General features: G+C 39.2%; 1 protein-coding gene across 1 annotated transcript in view; it reads left to right on the plus strand.

The window, feature by feature from the left end:
• Window positions 1-26734, plus strand: part of LOC128690078 (integrator complex subunit 8) — a 303474-nt gene that overhangs the window by 53861 nt on the left and 222879 nt on the right. The window contains exon 8 of the mRNA XM_070088709.1: window positions 5120-5242. Within this exon, the coding sequence (XP_069944810.1) occupies window positions 5120-5242 (123 nt within the window). The remainder of the gene's footprint in view (window positions 1-5119; window positions 5243-26734) is intronic.

A 26734-nucleotide genomic window follows, 5' to 3' on the forward strand; every position in this document is an offset into this window, starting at 1 on the left:
ACCGGAAGCACACATCAACCAAATAACTGCTGCAGCATACGGGCGCCTGGCAAACCTGAGAATAGCGTTCCGATACCTTAATAAGGAATCGTTCAAGACACTGTACACTGTGTATGTTAGGCCCATACTGGAGTATGCAGCACCAATCTGGAACCCACACCTGGTCAAGCACATCAAGAAGTTAGAGAAAGTACAAAGGTTTGCAACAAGGCTAGTCCCAGAGCTCAGGGGAATGTCGTACGAGGAAAGGTTGAGGGAAATCGGACTGACGACACTGGAGGACAGAAGGGTCAGGGGAGACATGATAACGGCATACAAGATACTGCGGGGAATAGACAAGATGGACAGAGATAGGATGTTCCAGAGAGGGGACACAGGGAAAAGGGGTCACAACTGGAAGCTGAAGACTCAGACAAGTCACAGGGACGTTAGGAAGTATTTCTTCAGTCATAGAGTTGTCAGGAAGTGGAATAGCCTAGCAAGTGAAGTAGTGGAGGCAGGAACCATACATAGTTTTAAGAAGAGGTATGATACAGCTCAGGAAGTAGAGAGAGGGAGGACCTAGTAGCTCGGAGCTCGGACTCGACCCCCGCAACCTCAACTAGGTGAGTACACACACACACACACACAAACTTGCAAATACAAGAGGCCTAGTGTCTAAAAGACATGTGCCTAGGACAAAATGGTAACTAACACACACACACACACACACACGCACGCAGTGGAATAGCCTAGAAAATGACGTAGTGGAGGCAGGAACCATACACAGTTTTAAGACGAGGTTTGATAAAGCTCATGGAGCGGGGAGAGAGAGGGCCCAGTAGCAACCGGTGAAGAGGCGGGGCCAGGAGCTAAGACTCGACCCCTGCAACCACAAATAGGTGAGTAAATTCAAATTCAAATTCAAAGTTTATTCTCTATAAGGATTACAATGCTGAGTTTACAGAATTTGGTTATTGTGTGGTTTACATGTAGTAAAATAATAATTACAGAGTGTACCACTAGAACACCTAGCATGGCTAGGCATTTCGGGCAGAGTTAAATTAAATCTTAAGTTTAAAATATTACAAAATTATGAGGTAAGTTGGTATTATGGCTAAGTGACTAAATGCTAGTTTGTGAGTTTAGCAGTGTGAATGCTTTTGTTTTGGCACTATACATAGTTTCAGTATTGGAGTATCACAGGCCAACTTATGACTAGTTAAGATTCATTATTTTGAGATTGAGATTGATATTTCTGTTTATGGTCAAATGGGTGAGTGAGTGTAAGTGTTAACCACCAGGTGGTATTCGTGTAATTAGTTGACAGGGTGTATCAGGGAGATAAGATGTTTTCTGATGGTAGTTTTGAAGGTGATGAACGTGTCTGCAGTTTTAGAATTTTCGGGTAGGGTGTTCCAGATTTTAGGGCCTTTGACGTACATTGAATTTTTGTAAAGGTTTAGTCGGACACGGGGAATGTCGTAGAGATGTTTGTGTCTGGTGTTGTGCCTGTGGGTTCTGTCACAACTATCAAGAAAACATTTTAGGTCAAGGTTAATATTGGAATTTAAGGTCCTGTAGATGTAGATTGCACAGTAGTAAGTGTGGATGTACTGAACAGGGAGTAAGTTTAGATCTATGAAGAGTGGGGGGGTGTGTTGCCAGGGATGGGATTTAGTGATTATTCTTACTGCGGCTTTTTGTTGGGTTATTATTGGCTTTAGGTGTGTTGCTGCAGTTGAACCCCAAGCACAGATAGCATAGGTGAGGTATGGATATATAAGTGAATGGTATAGTGTGAGAAGGGCAGTTTGCGGCACGTAGTATCGTATCTTGGAGAGGATCCCAACCGTTTTGGATACTTTTTTGGTTGTGTGTTGGATATGGGTGATGAAGTTCAGGTTGTTGTCGAGGTATAGGCCTAGGAATTTGCCCTCATTATGCCTGGCAATTAGAGTGTTGTCGATCTTAATGTTAATTTGTGCATCTCCTGCTCTACTACCAAACATAATGTAGTAGGTTTTGTCAGTGTTAAGCGTAAGTTTATTGGCTGTCATCCAAGTCGATATTTTGATCAGCTCCTCATTAACAATGGTGTTGAGGGTGGCAAGATTAGGGTGAGAGATGACATAAGTAGTGTCGTCAGCAAAGAGAATGGGGTTCAGGTGTTGAGATACGTTTGGGAGATCATTGATGTATATGAGGAAGAGCAGGGGACCAAGGACACTTCCCTGCAGAACTCCAGTATCAAGTGACTGTGTTGTTGATGCTGTGTCTTTAATGGTGACATACTGATACCTATTAGTAAGGTAAGATTTGAAATATGCAAGCGCATGGCCTCTTTTACCATAATGGTCAAGTTTGTGGAGTAGGATGCTGTGGTCTACTGTGTCAAAAGCTTTTCTTAGGTCAATAAAAATTCCTAGTGGATATTCCTTATTTTCCAGTGCTGTGTAAAGCAGATCTAGCATTTTTATGATTGCATCGTTAGTGCTTTTATTTTTCCTGAATCCAAATTGGCAGGGGTTGAGTATGTTTTGTGCCATTATAAATGAATATAGTCTCCTGTGCACGAGTTTCTCAAAGATTTTGGATAGCAATGGTAAGTTTGATATTGGCCTATAGTTGTTTAAATCTGTAGGGTCACCACCTTTATGTATTGGTGTAACCCTTGCCGTCTTGAGTAGTTTCGGGAAGGTGCTAGTTTCTAGTGACTTGTTAAAAGTAATGAGATAGCATGCGAGAGGACATGGGCTGCTCGCTTGTACAATAATGGTGGGACATGAGACAGATTCCCTGAGTTATTTTTAAGTGACTTTATAATCTCGGTGACTTCCGTGGGCTCAGTTGGAGCAAGATAGAAGGAATTTGGGAAATTCCCATCTAGGTAGTCTCCGGCATGGGCATTGGTATGTGGGATTTTATTGGCGAGATTAGAACCTATGGTTGAGAAGAAGTCGTTTATCTAGTTAGCTGTGTCAGTGTGATGTAGTGGTGTTTCATTATTTTAGTTAGGACAATATTCTTGTTTTTTTACAGTTTGTGGGTCCCTAGAATCTGAGAGAGTGTTTTCCAGGTCTTTTTTATATCTCCTCTTGTGTCAGTGAATCTACTGGAGTAGTATAGTTGTTTGGCTTTCTTTATTACTTTTGTGAGGACTGATGAATAGTGTTTAAGAATATCTTTGTCTATATTGCTTTTCATATTGGTGTTTCTTATCAATGGATTTCAGAATGGTGCTGGTTAGCCATGGGCAACCAAGCCGTTTGTTAGTGATCTGTTTCGTTTTTATAGGACAATGTTTGTTGTATAGTCTAAGTAATTTGTTAAGAAAAATGTCTGTCCAGTCATCAATACCATTGGCCTTGGAGAATTCTGTAGGCCAGTCAACAGTCTCTAGGTCAGCTGTGAACTTCCTTATTGAGGCCTCATCATGGAGTCTAAATGAAACTTTGTTGTATTCAAGTGGTGGTTTACTAATGTTTGTCAAGAGGAAGGTAGGGTAGTGGTCTGTAGTGCTATCTGTGATTATCCCTGATTTAAGGGGGGCAAGTATATTGGTCCATATGTGGTCTATTTTGGTTGCACTTGTTTCAGTGAGCCTGGTTGGTTTAGTTATTGTTGGTATGAGAAGTGTGTTGTCCATATTGTTGATGAAATCAGTTACAGTCTGATCATCTTGTAGGCCAAGATTGATGTTAAAGTCTCCAGCTAAGAGAAGGTGGTGCTTATTCATTTGTCTGTTTGTTATTAGTTCCTTTAATTTCTCACTGAAATTTGGGATGTTTGTGTGGGGTATCCGGTAAATGACACCGATTGTTATAGGCGTCTTAAGGTTTTTTACAGTAAAATTAGCAAAAATGTATTCTCCATATTCATCACTAAAGCAAGTGGTGCTAATACAAGATAATTGGTTAGAGTAATAGATTGCAATACCACCCCCAACTTGGTATGGTCTGCAGTTGTGGATTGCTGTGTATCCTGGTAGAGGGTAGATATCTATTGTGTCCTGCTTAAGCCAGGTCTCAGTAAGAATAATGCAGGAGAAGGGTGTCTTTAGTGATTCAAGGAGTGCCAGGAGGTCATCATAGTGTTTGCTTAAGGACCTGATGTTGTAGTTAAGATACGGTACTATGTTCCACAGTCAGCCCTCCTGGCCCTATTTCACTCACTTATTTACCCCTATCTCACCTATGGAATTTGTGCATGGGGCTCAACAACAATAAACCATCTCAGACCATTAATTACTCAACAAAAGGCTGCAGTCAGAATGGTAACAAATTTTCACTACAGGCAGCACACACTGCCAATATTCAAAACTCTAAACCTACTCACTGTTCAAAACATCCATACTTATTATTGTACCTACTACGTGCATAGAACACTTAACTCGGATATTAACCCTCCCCTCGAACTTCTCCTTACCAACCTCAACAGAACACATGACCATAACACAAGGCACAGATCACTCTTTGATGTTCCTCGTGTCCATCTCACTCTATGCAAAAACTCAATGCACATAATAGGCCCAAAAATTGGGAATTCATTACCTGTAAATATAAAAGAAATACTATCTGTTTATAAATTCAAATCTCTTCTTATAAATCACTTATTCACCCACAACTAAATAAATACTGAATAACTGTATCTCATAAATGTATAACCTGTGACCCTATCAAACTTTGCTTTTTTTAATTGAATTACCTAATAGAATACTCCATTCTATTGGATGCACAGCAACTCGGCAAATTACCATATGACCTGTCTTTGAAATACTCATTTGTGCTTAATTGTTATTTGTTTACTATAATTTTTACCACAGATTATATCATTGCTTAGTTAATCTTAAGTTAATTTTAAGCCTGCCCATAATGCTCTGCATACAATGGGCTTTTGGCATGTTACACTTAACCACTGTATTTCTTTGTACATCTATGTATCATGTCCAAATTAAATAAATAAATAAATAAATATTGCTTCGAATTTAGGCCGTTTCAAATTTAGGCCCACCTTCTGGAAAGGATTACGACCAAAAAACGAGGTTCCACTGTACCATGAAATAATTGTGAACTGGTAAGTTATATAATGGGTTTTTCACAGCTCTACAGAATCCTGAAAACTTTGAACTTCTTTTCAGGACCTGATTAAGATTCTCTCAGAAGATAATGTGGCCTTTGACATTCCATCATACTTGAGGAAGAATCTGGAGCTTGAGCTACAAGCTAGACCTGAGAAAGCTCCACCAGGTTTTCTTCTGCAGGTAATGAACACTAGAAATCCAGACACAATTCATAATAAGAGGGTTATCTGCTGAATAGCCTTATTTCTTTAAAACTTAACTTTTTGTATTTATTGTAACCTTTTAGACTGTGTGGGTATTCATGTACAGTGGAACCTCTACTTGCGAGCGTGTCCACGTGCGAGTTTTTCCAAATACGAGCAGTCAATGGGTCGATTTTTTGCTTCCATACGTGAGCAAAATTTCCACAAGCGAGCAGACCTCAAGACAGGTTCCTTGACACTGGTGAGGGGCTCTTGCTCTTGATCTCAGGAATTGTATCTCATTTGTTTGTTGGACTATCTTATTGAAACTGGGGCAATGTATGATGGAAAGATGCTTCTTAACGTACACCAAAAATGAAAGAAATCTAAGCATAAATAATGGAGTTTACTTTTCAACAATTAGCCACTCCTTATCGATAATTTTGAATGGTTTTTAATTCAAATTCAAATTCAAAGTTTATTCTCTGTAAGGAATACAATGCTGAGTTTACAGAATTTGATTATTGTGTGGTTTACATGTGGTAAAATACTAATTACAGAGGGTGCCACTAGAACACCTAGCATGGCTAGGCATTTCGGGCAGCTTAGAATAATTCTTAACTTTAAAATATTACAAATTATGAGGTAAGTTGGTATTATAGCTAAGTGACTAAATACTAGTTTGTGAGTTTAGCAATGTGAATGCTTTTGTTTTGGCACAAGACATTGTTTCAGTATTGGAGTATCACAGGCCAACTTATGACTAGTTAGGATTCATTATTTTAAGATTGAGATTGATATTTCTGTTTATGGTCAAATGGGTGAGTGAGTGTAAGTGTGAACCACCAGGTGGTATTCATGTAATTAGTTGATGGGGTGTATCAGGGAGATAAGATGTTTTCTAATGGTAGTTTTGAAGGTGATGAATGTGTCTGCAGTTCTAGAGTTCTCAGGTAGGGTGTTCCAGATTTTAGGGCCTTTGACATACATTGAATTTTTGTAAAGGTTTAGTCGGACACGGGGAATGTCAAAGAGATGTTTGTGTCTGGGGTTATGCCTGTGGGTTCTGTCACAACTATCAAGAAAGCATTTTAGGTCAAGGTTAATATTAGAATTTAAGGTCCTGTAGATGTAGATTGCACAGTAGTAAGTGTGGATGTACTGAACGGGGAGTAAGTTTAGATCTATGAAGAGTGGGGGGGGGGGGTGTTGCCAGGGATGGGATTTAGTGATTATTCTTACTGCAGCTTTTTGTTGGGATATTATTGGCTTTAGGTGTGTTGCTGCAGTTGATCCCCAAGCACAAATAGCATAGGTGAGGTATGGATAAATAAGTGAGTGGTATAGTGTGAGAAGGGCATTTTGCAGCACGTAGTATCGTATCTTGGAGAGGATCCCAACCGTTTTGGTTGTATTCTTGTTTGTTTGGTCTCATTTGATAGATTGGAAGATATATTACAGAAATAGATATGATTTTAATTGCTTTCACGGCGAAAAGTAACGTGAAATAGACCTCAACTTAGGAGAAATGGTCCATTGCTTGGCTGTTTCAGAGCAAACAAATGACATCACTGTCCATTCCAATATGCTTTGGTGAATGGGTTGACATTATTTATACAATTATTGCAATTAGGAATAGCAGTAAACCTTACATTTGTGTGAATACAAATTAATGGTGGTTGGGGATTTTAATGCTAAAGTGGGTAAAAATGTTATGGAGGGAGTAGTAGGTAAATTTGGGGTGCCAGGGGTAAATGTAAATGGGGAGCCTTTAATTGAGCTATGTGTAGAAAGAAATTTGGTAATAAGTAATACATATTTTATGAAAAAGAGGATAAATAAATATACAAGGTATGATGTAGCACGTAATGAAAGTAGTTTATTAGATTATGTATTGGTGGATAAAAGGTTGATGGGTAGGCTCCAGGATGTACATGTTTATAGAGGGGCAACTGATATATCGGATCATTATTTAGTTGTAGCTACAGTTAGAGTAAGAGGTAGATGGGAAAAGAGGAAGGTGGCAACAACAAGTAAGAGGGAAGTGAAAGTGTATAAACTAAGGGAGGAGGAAGTTCGGGTGAGATATAAGCGACTATTGGCAGAAAGGTGGGCTAGTGCAAAGATGAGTAGTGGGGGGGTTGAAGAGGGTTGGAATAGTTTTAAAAATGCAGTATTAGAATGTGGGGCAGAAGTTTGTGGTTATAGGAGGGTGGGGGCAGGAGGAAAGAGGAGTGATTGGTGGAATGATGAAGTAAAGGGTGTGATAAAAGAGAAAAAGGTAGCTTATGAGAGGTTTTTACAAAGCAGAAGTGTTATAAGAAGAGCAGAGTATATGGAGAGTAAAAGAAAGGTAAAGAGAGTGGTGAGAGAGTGCAAAAGGAGAGCAGATGATAGAGTGGGAGAGGCACTGTCAAGAAATTTTAATGAAAATAAGAAAAAATTTTGGAGTGAGTTAAACAAGTTAAGAAAGCCTAGGGAAAATATGTATTTGTCAGTTAAAAACAGAGTAGGGGAGTTAGTAGATGGGGAGATGGAGGTATTGGGTAGATGGCGAGAATATTTTGAGGAACTTTTAAATGTTAAGGAAGAAACAGAGGCAGTAATTTCATGCACTGGTCAGGGAGGTATACCATCTTTTAGGAGTGAAGAAGAGCAGAATGTAAGTGTGGGGGAGGTACGTGAGGCATTACGTAAAATGAAAGGGGGTAAAGCAGCTGGAACTGATGGGATCATGACAGAAATGTTAAAAGCAGGGGGGGATATAGTGTTGGAGTGGTTGGTACTTTTGTTTAATAAATGTATGAAAGAGGGGAAGGTACCTAGGGATTGGCAGAGAGCATGTATAGTCCCTTTATATAAAGGGAAAGGGGACAAAAGAGACTGTAAAAATTATAGAGGAATAAGCTTACTGAGTATACCAGGAAAAGTGTACGGTAGGGTTATAATTGAAAGAATTAGAGGTAAGACAGAATGTAGGATTGCGGATGAGCAAGGAGGTTTTAGAGTGGGTAGGGGATGTGTAGATCAGGTGTTTACATTGAAGCATATATGTGAACAGTATTTAGATAAAGATAGGGAAGTTTTTATTGCATTTATGGATTTAGAAAAGGCATATGATAGAGTGGATAGAGGAGCAATGTGGCAGATGTTGCAAGTATATGGAATAGGTGGTAAGTTATTAAATGCTGTAAAGAGTTTTTATGAGGATAGTGAGGCTCAGGTTAGGGTGTGTAGAAGAGAGGGAGACTACTTCCCGGTAAAAGTAGGTCTTAGACAGGGATGTGTAATGTCACCATGGTTGTTTAATATATTTATAGATGGGGTTGTAAAGGAAGTAAATGCTAGGGTGTTTGGGTGAGGGGTGGGATTAAATTATGGGGAATCAAATTCAAAATGGGAATTGACACAGTTACTTTTTGCTGATGATACTGTGCTTATGGGAGATTCTAAAGAAAAATTGCAAAGGTTAGTGGATGAGTTTGGGAATGTGTGTAAAGGTAGAAAGTTGAAAGTGAACATAGAAAAGAGTAAGGTGATGAGGGTGTCAAATGATTTAGATAAAGAAAAATTGGATATCAAATTGGGGAGGAGGAGTATGGAAGAAGTGAATGTTTTCAGATACTTGGGAGTTGACGTGTCGGCGGATGGATTTATGAAGGATGAGGTTAATCATAGAATTGATGAGGGAAAAAAGGTGAGTGGTGCGTTGAGGTATATGTGGAGTCAAAAAACGTTATCTATGGAGGCAAAGAAGGGAATGTATGAAAGTATAGTAGTACCAACACTCTTATATGGGTGTGAAGCTTGGGTGGTAAATGCAGCAGCGAGGAGACGGTTGGAGGCAGCGGAGATGTCCTGTTTAAGGGCAATGTGTGGTGTAAATATTATGCAGAAAATTCGGAGTGTGGAAATTAGGAGAAGGTGTGGAGTTAATAAAAGTATTAGTCAGAGGGCAGAAGAGGGGTTGTTGAGGTGGTTTGGTCATTTAGAGAGAATGGATCACAGTAGAATGACATGGAAAGCATATAAATCTATAGGGGAAGGAAGGCGGGGTAGGGGTCGTCCTCGAAAGGGTTGGAGAGAGGGGGTAAAGGAGGTTTTGTGGGTAAGGGGCTTGGACTTCCAGCAAGCGTGCGTGAGCGTGTTAGATAGGAGTGAATGGAGACGAATGGTACTTGGGACCTGACGATCTGTTGGAGTGTGAGCAGGGTAATATTTAGTGAAGGGATTCAGGGAAACCGGTTATTTTCATATAGTCGGACTTGAGTCCTGGAAATGGGAAGTACAATGCCTGCACTTTAAAGGAGGGGTTTGGGATATTGGCAGTTTGGAGGGATATGTTGTGTATCTTTATATGTTTATGCTTCTAGACTGTTGTATTCTGAGCACCTCTGCAAAAACAGTGATAATGTGCGAGTGTGGTGAAAGTGTTGAATGATGATGAAAGTATTTTCTTTTTGGGGATTTTCTTTCTTTTTTGGGTCACCCTGCCTCGGTGGGAGACGGCCGACTTGTTGAAAAAAAAAAAAAAAAAAAAAAAATAATAATAATGAAAGAAATCTAAGCACAAATAATGGAGTTCACTTCTCAGCAATTAGCCACCCCTTAGCGGTAATTTCGAATGTTTTTTATGGTTGTATTCTCGTTTTTTTGGTCTCATTTATTAGAATGGAAAATATATTACAGAAATAGATATGATATTGATTGCTTTCACAACGAAAAGTGCCTTGAAATTGAGCTCAACCTAGGACAAATGATCAGTTGCTTGGCTGTTTCAGAGTAAACAAATGATGTCACTGTCCATTCCAATATGCAGTCATGAATGGGTTGACATTATTTATACAATTATTGCAATAAGGAATAACAGTAAATCTTATATTTTTTGTGTGAATAAAAATTTCAAATTATTTATATAATAATAATAATATGTATAATAATAATAATATGTATAATAATAATAGTAGGTATAATAATATAATACAATAATAATAATATATATATAATAATAATACATATATAATAATAATGTACTACATATAACAATTATAATAGATGGCTTCGAAAGGCCGTTACTAGATGGCAGTGTTTACCACAACAAAGAGGGAGCGGCTGTGGCCGCCTCCACCTGTTGCATAATGACATACACCTACCATCCGACTTACGACCGAGTTCAGTTCCGAGAAACTGGTCGTAAGTCGAACTTTACTACTGAATATCAACAAAACATTTTTGTAATGACTATTTTATTGTTTTATTTTGGTATTTCATGTTTTACTTTACTTTTTATGTTGTTAGTACTGTATTTTATACTGTAAGGTTTAGGATAAACACTGTGTACAACACAAATAGCTGTTTATTTCCCAGAAATTTGGCATAAAAAACACTGTCGTAAATCGAGTGGTCGTAAGTCGAGCAGATCGTAAGTCGGATGGTAGGTGTATTTTATTCATTCTAGAGTATATATCATGTTTCTATGTTATTTTTATTGTTTGTTGTGTCAAATTAGATGAACTGTGATATATAAATAAGCCGTATAGATGATATTAGCGAAATTATTCATGAAGTATTTTGCCCGGTCTCCAGACACTCTCTCATCCACCGCCGACACCGCCCATACCACTACGTGAATGACATATTTTATTCATTCTAAAATATATATCATGTTTTTATGTTATTCATATTGATTGTTATGTCATATTAGATGAACTGTGATATATAAATAAGCCACATAGATGATATTAGCGAAATTATTCACGAAGTATTTTGCCCGGTCTCCAGACAAACTCGTCCACCGCCGACACCGCCCATACCACCACATGAATGATATATTTTATTCATTTTAGAGTATATATCAGGTTTGTATGTTATTTATATTGTTTATTATGTCATATTAGATGAAGTGAGATAGATAAATAAGCTGTAGAGTTGATATCAGCAAAATTATTGAAGTACAGAATTCCACTGAAATGGATTAATTGCATTTCAATTAATTTAAATGAGGAAAATTGACTCTGCAAATGAGCAAATCCAGTTGCGAGCAAGGTCATGGAATGGATTAAACTCGCAAGTAGAGGTTCCACTGTACTTCCTTTCTGTCTTCTTCAATTGGCTGTTTCTCCAGTTTTACATTACTTCATCTTAGGTGAAGAAAATGCTCATGAGTGAGTGTGGAATGCACTGGAGGAAAAGGATAGGAAATGAAGAGAAGGAAGTGGAGGACATAGTGGTTTAATGAAATAGTAGTAGTAGTTAGGCTAAGAAAAGTGTTAAATAGATACAATTATGGATGCATATGAACAATGCAAATGGCAGTGAACAGAACTGATGGGTAGCAACTTAATAAAAATAAATACAGTGAGATTTTTCGACAAATTATATTGAGAGCTTTATGTTGTCTTTGAAATGACAGTTATGAATGTGGACATTTAGCTGGGTTGGTTTTATTAGTTTCCCTTTATGTATAATGTCTGGAAGGTGGCATGAAACATCGCATAATACTGCATGTCTTTAACCGTTTTTGTAATAGTTTCTCATTTTTTCCTCTTTGATGTCTATTCACCCAGTCACAGTGGGAAACTAGGTATGTTTTGGCCACTGTGCAATCCAAGAAAGATAGTCCTATATGGTCGTATATATATATATATGTCTTACGAGCCACTGTTTTTGACGTATATATACTCATGAATTCTAGCGGCTTCACATCAAGCAGGAGAAAGCTGGTAGGCCCACATGTGAGAGAATGGGTCTGTGTGGTCAGTGTGCACAATATAAAAAAATCCTGGAGCACGCAGTGCATAATGAGAAAAAAAACTCCGACCGTTTTTTGTTTTTAATTAAAATGCTCAGTTTGTGGCCTATTTTCGTACAGTATTTATGGTTGTATTCTCGTTTTCTTGGTCTCATTTGATAGAATGGAAAACATATTGAAGAAATAAAGGTGATTTTGATTGGTTTTACTATGAAAAGAACCTTGAAATGGAGCTCAAAGTAGGGGAAATGTTTTATTTTTTGCCGATGTTCAAAAGTAAACAAATGATGTCATTTTCCAATAAATGTCCAAGTAGCCATTCTAATATGCAGTCATGAATGGGTTGACATCATTTATACAATTATTACAATATTGCAGTAGTCTGCATAACAGAAAATCTATTTTTTTGTTTGAATAAAAATTCAAAATAGAAAGCAAGAGTAATATCAGAGGGGCCTGGAGATATGACTGATGAACAAAGAAAATGCTATTTTAGAGCCAGAAATGTCTGCATTGTTCATTCTGGACCCTATTTTGAAATTGTCATATTTTTCAATTTTCGTGAAATTGGCCAAATTGCAAATTTCTGACCACATTATTGGATAGTTGAAATTAGCAAATGGACAGTTTCTTGTACTCAATCGATAGAAAAAATGGAGTTCTAAAGAAATAGCTATGACTTTGGTCGACTGGAACGATGGAATTAGCCGAAAATAGGGCTCAAAGTGGGCGAAATCGCCAATTTGTAAATATTGCCAAGGTCACTAATTTTGCGAGAGTGTAATTCTGTAAGTTTTCCATCGAATTTCATTCTTTTGGTGTCATTACAATCAGGAAAAGATTCTCTATATTTTTTTTTTTTTTTTTTTTTTTTGTGACAGCAGGAAACACCTCAGGATTTGGGGTTGTGACAGTTAATGGGTTAATAGTTCTTGTTCTTATAGAATTTCTTTTCGTCTCCTTGGGGAAGTGTGTGAGAATTCGTCCCCGTAAATAGTTTGTGTTGTAGAAGGCAACCAAAATGGCAGGAGAAATAGGCTTGTAGCCCCTTCTTTTATGAATTAATAAAAAGACAAAGGAAAAAATGTTAATGGTGGGTTTTAGGAATTGAGTGTGAATTGATTGTGAATGTTATGAATGAAAAGAAGCTGGATGTCCTAGCTTTAACCCTTTCAGGGTTTTCAGACGTACTAGTACGGCTTATGCACCAGGGTTTTTGATGTACTAGTACGCCTAGATTCTAGCGCCCTCAAATCTAGTGAGAGAAAGCTGGTAGGCCTACATATTTATGAAAGAATGGGTCTATTTGGTCAGTGTGCGCAGTATAAAAAAAATCCTGCAGCACACAGTGCGTAATGAGAAAAAAAATCTTTGGCCGTGTTTTTGGATTAAAACAGCGACTTTGCACCATATTTTCGTATGGTATTTATTGTTGTATTCTAGTTTTCCTGGTCTCATTTTATAGAATGAAAGACATATTACAGAAATTGAGATGATTTTGGCTGGTTTTATAATGAAAAGTACCTTGAAATTGAGCTCAAAGTAGCAGAAATGTTCGATATTTACCAAAGTTCAAAAGTGAACAAATCATGCTAAGCATCCAATACACGTCAACTGGTGAGTCTAATATTCTTTCACAAGTGCGCTGATATTATTTATACCATTTCTACACTAATGCAGTAGTCTGCATAACAGTAAATCTTCTATTTTTTTGTGAGAATAAAAAATTAAAGTGGAAAGCAAAAGAATGTAAGAGGGGCCTGGGGACGTGACTAATGAACAGAGGAAATGTTATTTTAGTGCCAGGAATGTCTTTCTTGTTTATTCTGGACCCTATTTAGAAATTGGCATCTTTTGAAATTTGTGTGAAATTGGCAAGATTGCTAAATTCTGACCACTGTATTGGATAGTTGAAATCGGTAAATGATTGGTTTCTTGTGCTCATTCGATAGAAAAAAATGGAGTTCTAGCAAAATAGTTATGATTTTTGTCGACTAGTACGCTGGAATTTGCTGAAAATAGGGCTCAAAGTGGGCAAAATCGCCAATGCGTCAACATCATCGAGACCGCTAACTTGGCGATAGCATAATTTCGTAAGTTTTCCATCAAATTTCATACTTTTGGTGTCATTATGATCGGGAAAAGTTTCTGTATCTTTTCATAAGAAAAAATTTTTTTTTTTTTTTTTTTGAAATTTGGGCAACCCTGAGAACAAGTCTGGGAGAGGGCCTGGGGACCCTGAATGGGTTAAGGAAAATGAAGAATTTCAGTGGGGAAGTATGAGTGGGATTAGATTAGGTGTATCAGAGAATTATAGCTAAGGAAGAAGTAATATTTAATGGTAATATTTAATGATTAATTATGGAAAGCAGAGAGGAAATATAAGTGTATGAATACAGGAATTATGTAACTTAAAGTAAGGATGGGATATGAAAAGTTGAATGTAGTGAGTGTTTATGCACTTGGGGAAGAGAGGAGTGTAGAAGAAAGAGAAATTTCGGGAGGTGCTAAGTGAGTGTTTAAGGAGTTTTGAACTAAGTGAGAATATAATTGCTGTGGGGGACCTAAATGTGGGAGAGACTTTAGTAGAGAGGATAGTAGGTAAGTTTGGAGTTCCCTGTGTAAATGGTAATGGGGGCCTTTAAGTGAGTTATTTGTAGAAAGAGATTTGGTAATAGGTAACATTTTAATAATTGATAATATTTAATACTTTTGGTAACAGATACATATTTAAGAGGAAGATAACTTTAGTATATGAGATATTAATCAGATCACAGAATGTGTGGGCTTAAACCCATGAGAATTGAGTCTTAAAACTCACAGGCCAATCTGCATGTCATAATGATTTCTTTGAAGGGACTTGAACTAGACCAAGCCACATCCACACTGGTATGGGATTTGTAAACAACCTACACTTGTGATCACAGTGGGGCCCATGCTACCTTCTAAATGGTGTATAGAAATATACTTAGTTGGATGAATCTTATTACAGTCAGCTGGCCCAGTGGTTTTCACACTGGGCTGTGAGTGTTACTACTCGTGTGCCATGAGTTCACTCCCCACCCATTCTGTGATTTGTTTGCAATCAATATATTACGATTTTGTGAGTATGAGATATGTTAAGAGGAACACATTTTAGGAGGATATACCTTTGAAGAGTTTCAAGAGTTTCATAACTCTTGGAGCCTGGCCATGGGACAGGTTCCTGGAGGAGGAGGAAGATAAATAAGTTTATGAGATATGATATAGGGCATGTTGATATCAGTTTGTAGGACTATATTAATAGATATATGATTGATTTCTAGTCTTCAGGATGTTCATGTTTTTAGAGAGGCAACAGAGCTATCAGATCATTATTTAGTGATAGCTGTAGTGAGAGTATGAGGTAGATGGAATAAAAGAAGACTATCATTGGTTAGAAAAAGAGAAGTGAAATTTTATGAATTAAAGGAGACAGTTAGGGTAAAGTATAAACAACTATTGTGAGGAAGGTGGGTTAGAGAAGTACAGGTAATTAGGTGAGGTTAGAGGAGGTATGGGGTAGATTTAACCCTTTGACTGTCGTAAGCCCCTTTCTGAAACTGTCATTCTATGTCGCAAAATTTTTGGGACACCAAAAGTACGAAATTTGGTCAAAATCTCAAGAAAATTACGCTCCCGTGAAGTTAGCGGTCTCAGCGACATATATGCATCAGCGATTTTGCCAACTTTGAGCCCTGTATTTGGCCAATTCCGTTGTTCCAGTTGACCAAACTCATAGCTATTTCTTTAGAACTCCATTTTTTCTATCAGTTTAGTACAAGAAACCGCCCATTTACCGACTTGAACTACTCAGTGAAGTGGTCAAATTGGCAATTTGGCCAATTTTACGCAAATTAAAAGATGCCAATTTCAAAATAGGGTTCAGAATAAACAACGTAGACATTCTTGGCACTAAAATAACATATCCTCTGTTCATTAGTCATGTCTCTAGGCCCCTCTTATATTATTATTGCTTTCTATTTTGATTTTTTATTCATACAAAAAATACAAAATTTACTGTTATGCAGACTACTGCATTATTGTAAAATTGGTATAAATAATATCAGTTCACTAGTGAAAGAATATTAGACTCCCCAGTTGACGTGTATTGGACGTGTGGTGTGATTTGCTTACTCCTGAACATTGGTAAAATCGAACATTTCCGCTACTTTGAGCTCAATTTCGAGGTCGTTTTCATTGTGAAACTAATCAAAATCATCTCAATTTTTGTAATATATTTTCCATTTTATCACTGGAAACCATGAAAATGAGAATACAACGATAAATACTGTATGAAAATACACCTCAAAGTTAGCATTTTAATCCAAAAAAACGGTCAGTTTTTTTTCTCATTATGCACTGCGTGCTGCAGGATTTTTTTTATGTGGTGCACACTGACCACACAGACCCATTCTCTCATATGTGGGCCTATCAGCTTTCTCCTGCTTGATTTGAAGCTGCTAGAATTTACGCGTATAAATATGTCCGAAAGTGGCGCGTAAGACATATATATATGGCCAAAACAGTCAAAGGGTTAAAAATTGGCATCTTTTGAAATTTGTGTGAAATTGGCAAAATTGCTAAATTCTGACCACTGTATTGGATAGTTGAAATTGGTAAATGATTGGTTTCTTGTGCTCACTCGATAGAAAAAATGGAGTTCTAGCGAAATAGTTATGATTTTTTTTGACAAGTATACTGGAATTGGCCAAAAATAGGGCTCAAAGTGGGCAAAATCGCCGATGTGTAAACATCGTCGAGACCGCTAACTTCGCGAGAGCATAATTCCGTAAGTTTTCCATCAAAATTCATAATTTTGGTGTCATTATGATCGGGAAAAGTTTCTCTATCTTTTCATGAGAATTTTTTTTTTTTTCTTTTTTTTTTTTTTTTTGAAATTTGGCCGACCCTGAGAACAAGTCTGGGAGAGGGCCTGGGGACCATGAAAGGGTTAAGTGCTCAATACACCTAGGCATAAAAAAAATGATAAAAATGTAAAATAAATACACATCACTTACAATGCTGACTTTAACCCTTTCACTGTCGGTCCCGTAATATTATGGCTTGCCAGCTAGTGTCAGTCCCATAATACTATGCCAAAATTCTACCGCCTTCATATCTAGCGGGAGAAAGCTGGTACACCTACATGTGAAAGAATGGGTCTGCGTGGTCACTGTGCGCAATATAAAAAAAAATCGGGGAGGCCGCAGTGCATTGTCAGAGTGCTAATTAACCCCTTGACTGTCACAACCCCAAATCAGTACGCTGAGGTCAGTGGTCACCTGCGGTCATACCTGCCTAAGCTCTTGGGAGTTAGCGTGGGCTGTTACCAAGCACCATGGCTTGTTGTAGTGTTTTAGAATCTCAGGTTCAAGTGAATATCAAAATGGTATACAATACTGACAGGATGGTTGTTAAGACACATAAGCAACACTTAAGCAACTTTATTCCGAAACGTTTCGCCTACATAGCAGGCTTCTTCAGTCGAGTACAGAAAGTAGGCAGGAGCAGAAGAGACGTGAAGACGATGTAATCAGTCCATCACCCTTAAAGTCATAGATTTGAGGTTGTCAGTCCCTCAGCCTGGAGAAGTTCTGTTCCAAAGTCTGGAACTAACTGAAGATCAAGCGACAGTGTTGAGACTTAAATACTGTCGGAAAGAGAGGTGCAAAGTAGTAGTAGTGAGATTGTAGCCACTGAGAGGTCATGTCCCTCTCAAAACAAACGGTTCTCCTGCCTACTTTCTGTACTCGACTGAAGAAGCCTGCTATGTAGGCGAAACGTTTCGGAATAAAGTTGCTTAAGTGTTGCTTATGTGTCTTAACAACCATCAGGTTCATGTGTTGAAGAAGGAGATTCTACTTCTTCAGGAGGAAAATAGGAGGCTGAAGCTTTGCATAGATGAGTTAGGGAGCGAGTGTGAGAAGGATTTAGCTGGTAAGGAGAAAATGGTCACCAGCAGTGATAGTGGCAGCTGCTTTAAGTGGCAAGTGGTTCACAGTTCAGGAAGAAGGAAGATGAGGAGAGTTATAGAGAAGATGTGAAGGTAGGAAATCGATTCTCTGTTCTCCAAGACGAGTGTACTTCAGTGGTTAGTGAGGTTGAAGGTACCACTGATTCCCCTGCTAATCAAGGTAAGAATATTTTAATACTAGGCAATTCTCAGGTAAGATATATGGACCGTGCATTTTGTAACAGAGACAGAAAGGTCAGACAGAGAGTGCGCCTTCCTGGAGCTGGTGTTGGTGACATAGTCAGCAGGTTGGATAATATTATGGCAGGTAATGGGAACAAGCCCATTATCTGTCTTAGTGCTGGGGGTAATGACATTGGGAAGGGCAGGAGAGAGGAGCTGCTGGATAAGTACAGGTTAGCCATAGAAGTACATGTAGTTAGGTCTAAGGGAGGGATGCCAGTCATATGTAGCATCTTGCCTAGAAAGGGAGTGGGCAATGAATGGATGTCTAGGGCAGTTGGTTTAAATTGCTGGCTAGACAGGCACTGCAAGGAACTTGCAATCCCATTCATTGATAACTGGGACCTATTCTTTGGCAAATGTGATATGTATGCAAGGGATGGGGTTCACCTCTCTGGGATGGAGTGGTTGCATTAGCCAATTCAATTGAGAGGGTATTAGGGGAATTACCAATAAACCCCTGGCTGCCTTCAAGAGAGAGCTGGATAGATACCTAAAGTCAGTGCCGGATCAGCCGGGCTGTGGCTTGTACGTTGGACTGTGTGTGGCCAGCAGTAACAGCCTGGTTGATCAGGCCCTGATCCACCGGGAGGCCTGGTCATGGACCGGGCCGCAGGGGCGTTGATTCCTGGAATAACCTCCAGATAACCTCCAGTTAGATTATAGAGTTATGGGTGTTTGTGGGAAACAATCAGGCTGCAGCATTAGGTTTAAAAACAGCAGTTATTACTGGGATACCTCAGGGATATGTTTAGAAGACAATATTCAAAATAAAGTTGCTAGTAATGACAAATCAATTGATCAACAAACAAAGAGAGATAGTAGAGGGCAACGAGTGACTAGCTCCCTTAAGGTTTACTATACAAATAGTAGGAGTCTAAGAAATAAGATAGATGAGCTAAGATTACTTGCAAGTGTAGGTAATATAGATATTATTGGTATAACAGAGACCTGGTTCAACCTGAAAGATAGAGAAATGCCTTCTGAATGCAACATACAGGGTTATAAACTATTCCACACTTATAGGGACAACAGGAAGGGTGGTGGAGTGGCGATATAGGTCAGAGAAAATTTAAATTGTTGTCTTAGACATGATATAAGATTAGAAACATCAAACACAGAATCTGTTTGGCTACAGTTTCTCGAGGGACATGACAAATTAATTTTGGATGTGATTTATAGGCCCCCAAACCTTGATAGGGAGTGCAGTAAGCTGTTATGGGGCGAAATTCATAAGACATCTAGATATGAAAATGTTGTGATAGTGGGAGATTTTAACTTTAGACAAATTGATTGGAACAATATGACAGGAAATCTTGAGTCTAGTGACTTTCTTGATACGGTTCAGGATTGCTTTTTAGAACAGGTTGTGACGGAACCAACTAGAGGAAACAATCTGCTTGACTTGGTTCTTGCCAACAAAGAATCACTAATTAATAATCTTTAGGTTAATGATGAGCTTGGGGAAAGTGATCACAAATCACTTAGTTTCAATATACGTATCATGGAATTACCCAGATAACTGCAATCAAATCTCTGTCCCATATTTTTGTTTGGCCAACTTCATGGGACTGAAAAATTACCTGGGTGGGCTAAATTGGGATGTCCTGACTATGGGTCAGGTAGGTGAACTTGGTTGCCAATATGACGTTTTTCAGAGCATAGTTCTAGCTGCCCAGACAACTTTTGTTCCGAGTAGGGAAATTAGATCTAACAAAAATTATCCCAAATGGATGAACAATAGATTAAAACATCTCATTGGTCAAAAGAGAGGCATGTATAGGCATATCAAAAGAGGGGATGGGCAGTTAAGAAATCAATATACAGTGGACCCCCGGTTAACGATATTTTTTCACTCCAGAAGTATGTTCAGGTGCCAGTACTGACCGAATTTGTTCCCATAAGAAATATTGTGAAGTAGATTAGTCCATTTCAGACTGCCAAACATACACGTACAAACGCACTTACATAAATACACTTACATAATTGGTCACATTTGGAGGTAATCGTTATGCGGGGGTCCACTGTATTCAGTTAAAGAGAGAAATAAAGAGAGGAATAAGAAAAGCAAAAAGGGATTATGAGGCTCAGGTCGCAAGGGATTCAAAAACTAACCCAAAAGGGCTCTTTCAGGTATACAGAAGTAAGATTAGGGACAAGATTGGCCCACTTAACCCTTTGGAGGTTTCAGCCGTACTAGTATGACTTACGCCCCAGGGTTTTTGACGTACCTTTAGTTTACCTGGAGAGAGTTTCGGGGGTCAACGCCCCCGCGGCCCGGTCTGTGACCAGGCCTCCTGGTGGATCAGCGCCTGATCAACCAGGCTGTTGCTGCTGGCTGCACGCAAACCAACGTACGAGCCACAGCCCGGCTGATCAGGAACTGACTTTAGGTGCTTGTCCAGTGCCAGCTTGAAGACTGCCAGGGGTCTGTTGGTAATCCCCCTTATGTGTGCTGGGAGGCAGTTGAACAGTCTCGGGCCCCTGACACTTATTGTATGGTCTCTTAACGTGCTAGTGACACCCCTGCTTTTCATTGGGGGGATGGTGCATCGTCTGCCAAGTCTTTTGCTTTCGTAGTGAGTGATTTTCGTGTGCAAGTTCGGTACTAGTCCCTCTAGGATTTTCCAGGTGTATATAATCATGTATCTCTCCCTCCTGCGTTCCAGGGAATACAGGTTTAGAAACCTCAAGCGCTCCCAGTAATTGAGGTGTTTTATCTCCGTTATGCGCGCCGTGAAAGTTCTCTGTACATTTTCTAGGTCGGCAATTTCACCTGCCTTGAAAGGTGCTGTTAGAGTGCAGCAATATTCCAGCCTACATAGAACAAGTGACCTGAAGAGTGTCATCATGGGCTTGGCCTCCCTAGTTTTGAAGGTTCTCATTATCCATCCTGTCATTTTTCTTGCAGCTGCGATTGATACAATGTTATGGTCCTTGAAGGTGAGATCCTCCGACATAATCACTCCCAGGTCTTTGACGTTGGTGTTTCGCTCTATTTTGTGGCCAGAATTTGTTTTGTACTCTGATGAAGATTTAATTTCCTCATGTTTACCATATCTGAGTAATTGAAATTTCTCATCGTTGAACTTCATATTGTTTTCTGCAGCCCACTGAAAGATTTGGTTGATGTCCGCCTGGAGCCTTGCAGTGTCTGCAATGGAAGACACTGTCATGCAGATTCGGGTGTCATCTGCAAAGGAAGACACGGTGCTGTGGCTGACATCCTTGTCTATGTCGGATATGAGGATGAGGAACAAGATGGGAGCTAGTACTGTGCCTTGTGGAACAGAGCTTTTCACCGTAGCTGCCTCGGACTTTACTCTGTTGACGACTACTCTCTGTGTTCTGTTAGTGAGGAAATTATAGATCCATCGACCGACTTTTCCTGTTATTCCTTTAGCGCGCATTTTGTGCGCTATTACGCCATGGTCACACTTGTCGAAGGCTTTTGCAAAGTCTGTATATATTACATCTGCATTCTTTTTGTCTTCTAGTGCATTTAGGACCTTGTCGTAGTGATCCAGTAGTTGAGACAGACAGGAGCGACCTGTTCTAAACCCATGTTGCCCTGGGTTGTGTAACTGATGGGTTTCTAGATGGGTGGTGATCTTGCTTCTTAGGACCCTTTCAAAGATTTTTATATGGGATGTTAGTGCTATTGGTCTGTAGTTCTTTGCTGTTGCTTTACTGCCCCCTTTGTGGAGTGGGGCTATGTCTGTTGTTTTTAGTAACTGAGGGATGACCCCCGTGTCCATGCTCCCTCTCCATAGGATGGAAAAGGCTCGTGATAGGGGCTTCTTGCAGTTCTTGATGAACACAGAGTTCCATGAGTCTGGCCCTGGGGCAGAGTGCATGGGCATGTCATTTATCGCCTGTTCGAAGTCATTTGGCGTCAGGATAACATCGGATAGGCTTGTGTTAATCAAATTTTGTGGCTCTCTCATAAAAAATTCATTTTGATCTTCGACTCTCAGTCTGGTTAGCGGCTTGCTAAAAACTGAGTCATATTGGGACTTGAGTAGCTCACTCATTTCCTTGCTGTCATCTGTGTAGGACCCATCTTGTTTAAGTAGGGGCCCAATACTGGACGTTGTTCTCGATTTTGATTTGGCATAGGAGAAGAAATACTTTGGGTTTCTTTCGATTTCATTTATGGCTTTTAGTTCTTCCCGCGATTCCTGACTCCTAAAGGATTCTTTTAGCTTAAGTTCGATGCTTGCTATTTCTCTGACCAGTGTCTCCCTGCGCATTTCAGATATATTGACCTCTTTTAGCCGCTCTGTTATTCTTTTCCGTCGCCTGTAAAGGGAGCGCCTGTCTCTTTCTATTTTACATCTACTCCTCCTTTTTCTTAGAGGAATAAGCCTTGTGCATACATCGAGTGCCACCGCGTTAATCTGTTCTAGGCTTAAGTTTGGGTCTGTGTTGCTTAGTATATCTTCCCAGCTTATATCGGTTAGGACTTGGTTTACTTGGTCCCACTTTATGTTTTTGTTATTGAAGTTGAATTTGGTGAATGCTCCCTCGTGACTAGTCTCATTTTGTCGGTCTGGGGCTCCACGCATACATGTCTGAACCTCAATTATGTTGTGATCTGAGTATATTGTTTTTGATATGGTGACATTTCTTATCAGATCATCATTGTTAGTGAAGATGAGGTCTAGTGTATTCTCCAGTCTAGTAGGCTCTATTATTTGCTGGTTTAAATTGAATTTTGTGCAGAGATTTAAAAGCTCGTGTGAGTGTGAGTTTTCATCAGAGCTGCCTCCTTTTGTTATTACTGCAACAATATTATTTGCTATATTCCTCCGTTTTAGGTGCCTTAAGTTGAAATCCCCCAGGAGCAAGATGTTGGGTGCAGGAGCTGGAAGATTTTCCAGACAGTGGTCAATTTTTAACAGCTGTTCCTGGAATTGCTGGGATGTTGCATCCGGAGGCTTGTAGACTACCACAATGACTAGGTTTTGGTTCTCGACCTTTACTGCTAAAACTTCCACTACGTCATTTGAGGCATTAAGCAGTTCTGTGCAAACAAATGACTCTGCAGTGTACAGGCCAACCCCCCCCTTTTGCCTGTTCACTCTGTCACATCTGTATAGGTTGTAACCTGGGATCCATATTTCGTTGTCCAAGTGATCCTTTATGTGGGTCTCAGTGAAAGCCGCGAACATTGCCTTTGCCTCTGCAAGCAGTCCACGGATGAAAGGTATTTTGTTGTTTGTTGCTGGCTTTAGACCCTGTATATTTGCAAAGAAGAATGTTATCGGACTGGTGGTATTGTTGGTACTGGGGGGGGATTTTTTTTCCGGCATTAGTATCTGTATCTGTTGGTTTGGAGTGGAGGCCATCGACTGTGGTTCCACTCCAGGAATGACTGGATTTGGTGTACGATTTCTGCCATTTCCTGCCAGTTTTTTTTCCTTCCTGGCACTAAAAAACCTCTCCCTCTTGAGTGGCTGTGGCTACCCAGGTTTTCCCATGGCCTGGATGTTTTGTATCTTTTTGTCCCCTTTAGATGGTATACCTGGCAATTTAAGTTATAGCACAGTCTTTCCTGTACTGAAGAGGTACACATTTCAGGGTGAAAAAGCTTACAGGAAGGGAGTTTGCATTTTCCTGTTGTCATATGGGCATGGCATTTTCTAGGGTGGTCATAGTTGCATGTCCCATCTGTTTTTCCAGATTTCCCATGCCAGCAGATACCAAGTGCATAGTATGTGCACAGGCTTGGTTTCCGCTTGCCTTGGGTTTCTGTGACTGTATTCCCTGTTGGTGCATGTTTCCCTGTCTTACTTCTATCCTCCCTAGCACCAACAATGGAGCTCCCACCAGTTGTTTTTGGTAATTTATCCTCACTATTGCTATTGGAGTCCTCTTGTTTGCTATTTCCTGCGGTATTTCTAGTTTGCAATATTGGTTTTATCTTATCTTTGACTACACTTGTTTCCTTACTATGGCTCCTGTCCCCTATGAGGTCATTTATATGTATTCCTTCCTGCGTATAATTCCCGACTACCTGGACAAAATCTCCAGCTTCACCATTACTGTCTCCCAGGACAGTATCTCCAGCTTCACCATTTCTGTCTCCCAGGACAGCACCTCCAGCTTCACCATTACTGTCTCCCAGGACAGCACTATCAGCCCCACATTTACTGACTACCAGGACATCACCTCCAGCCTTACAGTTTGTGACTACATGGCCAGTATCAAGGGTAGTACCATTCAGCCCAGACTTTTTATGTTCCCATCTGTTGTAGAAAGCTTCCAGGTTTTCTAGTGAGAGAAAGCTGGTAGGCCTACATATGAAAGAATGGGTCTATGTGGCCGGTGTGCACAGTATAAAAAAAAATCCTGCAGCACACAGTGCGTAATGAGAAAAAAAAACCTTTGACCGTGTTTTTGGAATAAAACACCGACTTTGCACTGTATTTTTGTATGGTATTTATTGTTGTATTCTAGTTTTCTTGGTCTCATTTTATAGAATGGAAGACATATTACAGAAATTGAGATGATTTTGACTGGTTTCACAATGAAAAGTACCTTGAAATTGAGCTCAAATTAGCAGAAATGCTCAATTTTTACCAAAGTTCAAAAGTAAACAAATCATGCCAAGCGTCCAATACACGTCAACTGGTGAGTCAAATATTCTTTCACAATTGCGCTGATATTATTTATACCATTTCTATACTAATGCAGCAGTCTGCATAACAGTAAATCTTCTATTTTTTGTAAGAGCAAAAATTCAAAGTGGAAAGCCAAAGAAATATAAGAGGGGCCTGGGGATGTGACTGACAAAAAGAGAACTTGTTATTTTAGTGCCAGGAATGTCTTTCTTGTTTATTCTGGACCCTATTTAGAAATTGGCATCTTTTGAAATTTGTGTGAAATTGGCAAAATTGCAAAATTCTAACCACTTTATTGGATAGTTGAAATCAGTAAATGGGTGGTTTCTTGTATTCAATCGATAGAAAAAATGGAGTTCTAGAGAAATTGTTATGATTTTTGTCAACTAGTACATTGGAATTGGCCGAAAATAGGGCTCAAATTGGGCAAAATCGCCGATGCGTAAACATCGTCGAGACCTCCAACTTCGCGAGAGCATAATTTCGTAAGTTTTCCATCAAATTTCATACTTTTGGTGTCATTATGATTGGGAAAAAGATTCTCTACCCTTTCATAAGATTTTTTTTTTTTTTTTTTTTTTTTTTTTTTTTTTTTTTTTTTTTTTTTTTTAAATTTTGGTGACCCTGAGAACAAGTCTCTGAGAGGGCCTGGCTATCCCCAAAGGGTTAAGAGTAACTCTGGTCAGATCACTGACAGTGATAAAGATATGTGTGAAATTCTCAATACCTACTTCCTCTCAGTTTTCACCCAGGAAAATACTAGCGATATTCCTGAAATAATAGATTATGTAGAACAGGATAATAAGCTATGTACGATTGCGGTAACTAGTGACATGGTCCTCACACAAATAGAGAAACTAAAACCTAACAAATCCCCAGGCCCTGATGAACTGTTTGCAAGGGTGTTAAATTAATGTAAAAAGGAACTTAGCATACCTTTGGCTAATCTTTTTAACATACCACTACAAACTGGCATAGTTCCTGATAAGTGGAAAATGGCAAATGTAATACCTATTTACAAGGCAGGTGACAGGTTCTTGGCTTCAAACTATAGACCAATAAGCCTTGCCTCCATAGTGGGAAAATTTATGGAATCAATAATTGCTGAAGCAATTCGTAGCCATCTTGACAGGCACAGATTGATTAATGAATCTCAACATGGTTTTACAAAGGGGCGTTCCTGTCCTAGGAATTTACTAACTTTTTTCACTAAGGTGTTTGAGGAGGTAGACCATGGTAATGAATATGATATTGTGTATATGGACTTCACTAAGGCTTTCGATAGAGTTCCACACCAGAGGCTATTGAGGAAACTTAAGGCACACGGAATAGAATGAGAAATTTTTTCCTGGGTAGAGGCATGGCTGACAAATAGACAACAGAGAGTTTGCATAAATGGGGAGAAACAGAATGGGGGCATGTGACAAGCGGTGTTCCTCAGGGGTCAGTATTGGGCCCGTTGTTGTTCACAGTTTACATAAACAATATAGATGAGGGAATAAATAGCGACATAAGCAAATTTGCTGATGACACCAAAATAGGCCGTCCAATTCATTCTAATGAGGAAACTAGAGCACTCCAGGATGATTTGAATAGACTGATGCAATGGTCGGAGAAGTGGCAGATGCAGTTTAATATTGACAAATGCAAAGTTCTAAATGTTGGACAGTAAATAACCATGCCACATATAACTAAATAATGTAGATCTTAATACTACTGATTGAGAAAAGGATTTAGGAGTTCTGGTTAGCAGTAATCTAAAACCAAGACAACAGTGCATTAGTGTTCACAATAAAGCTAACAGAATTCTTGGCTTCATATCTAGAAGTATAAGTAATAGAAGTCCTCAGGTTGTTCTTCAACTCTATATATCCTTGGTTAGGCCTCATTTAGACT

This window comes from Cherax quadricarinatus, chromosome 25 (genome assembly GCF_038502225.1).
Source record: "Cherax quadricarinatus isolate ZL_2023a chromosome 25, ASM3850222v1, whole genome shotgun sequence".
Taxonomy (NCBI): Eukaryota; Metazoa; Arthropoda; class Malacostraca; order Decapoda; family Parastacidae; genus Cherax; species Cherax quadricarinatus.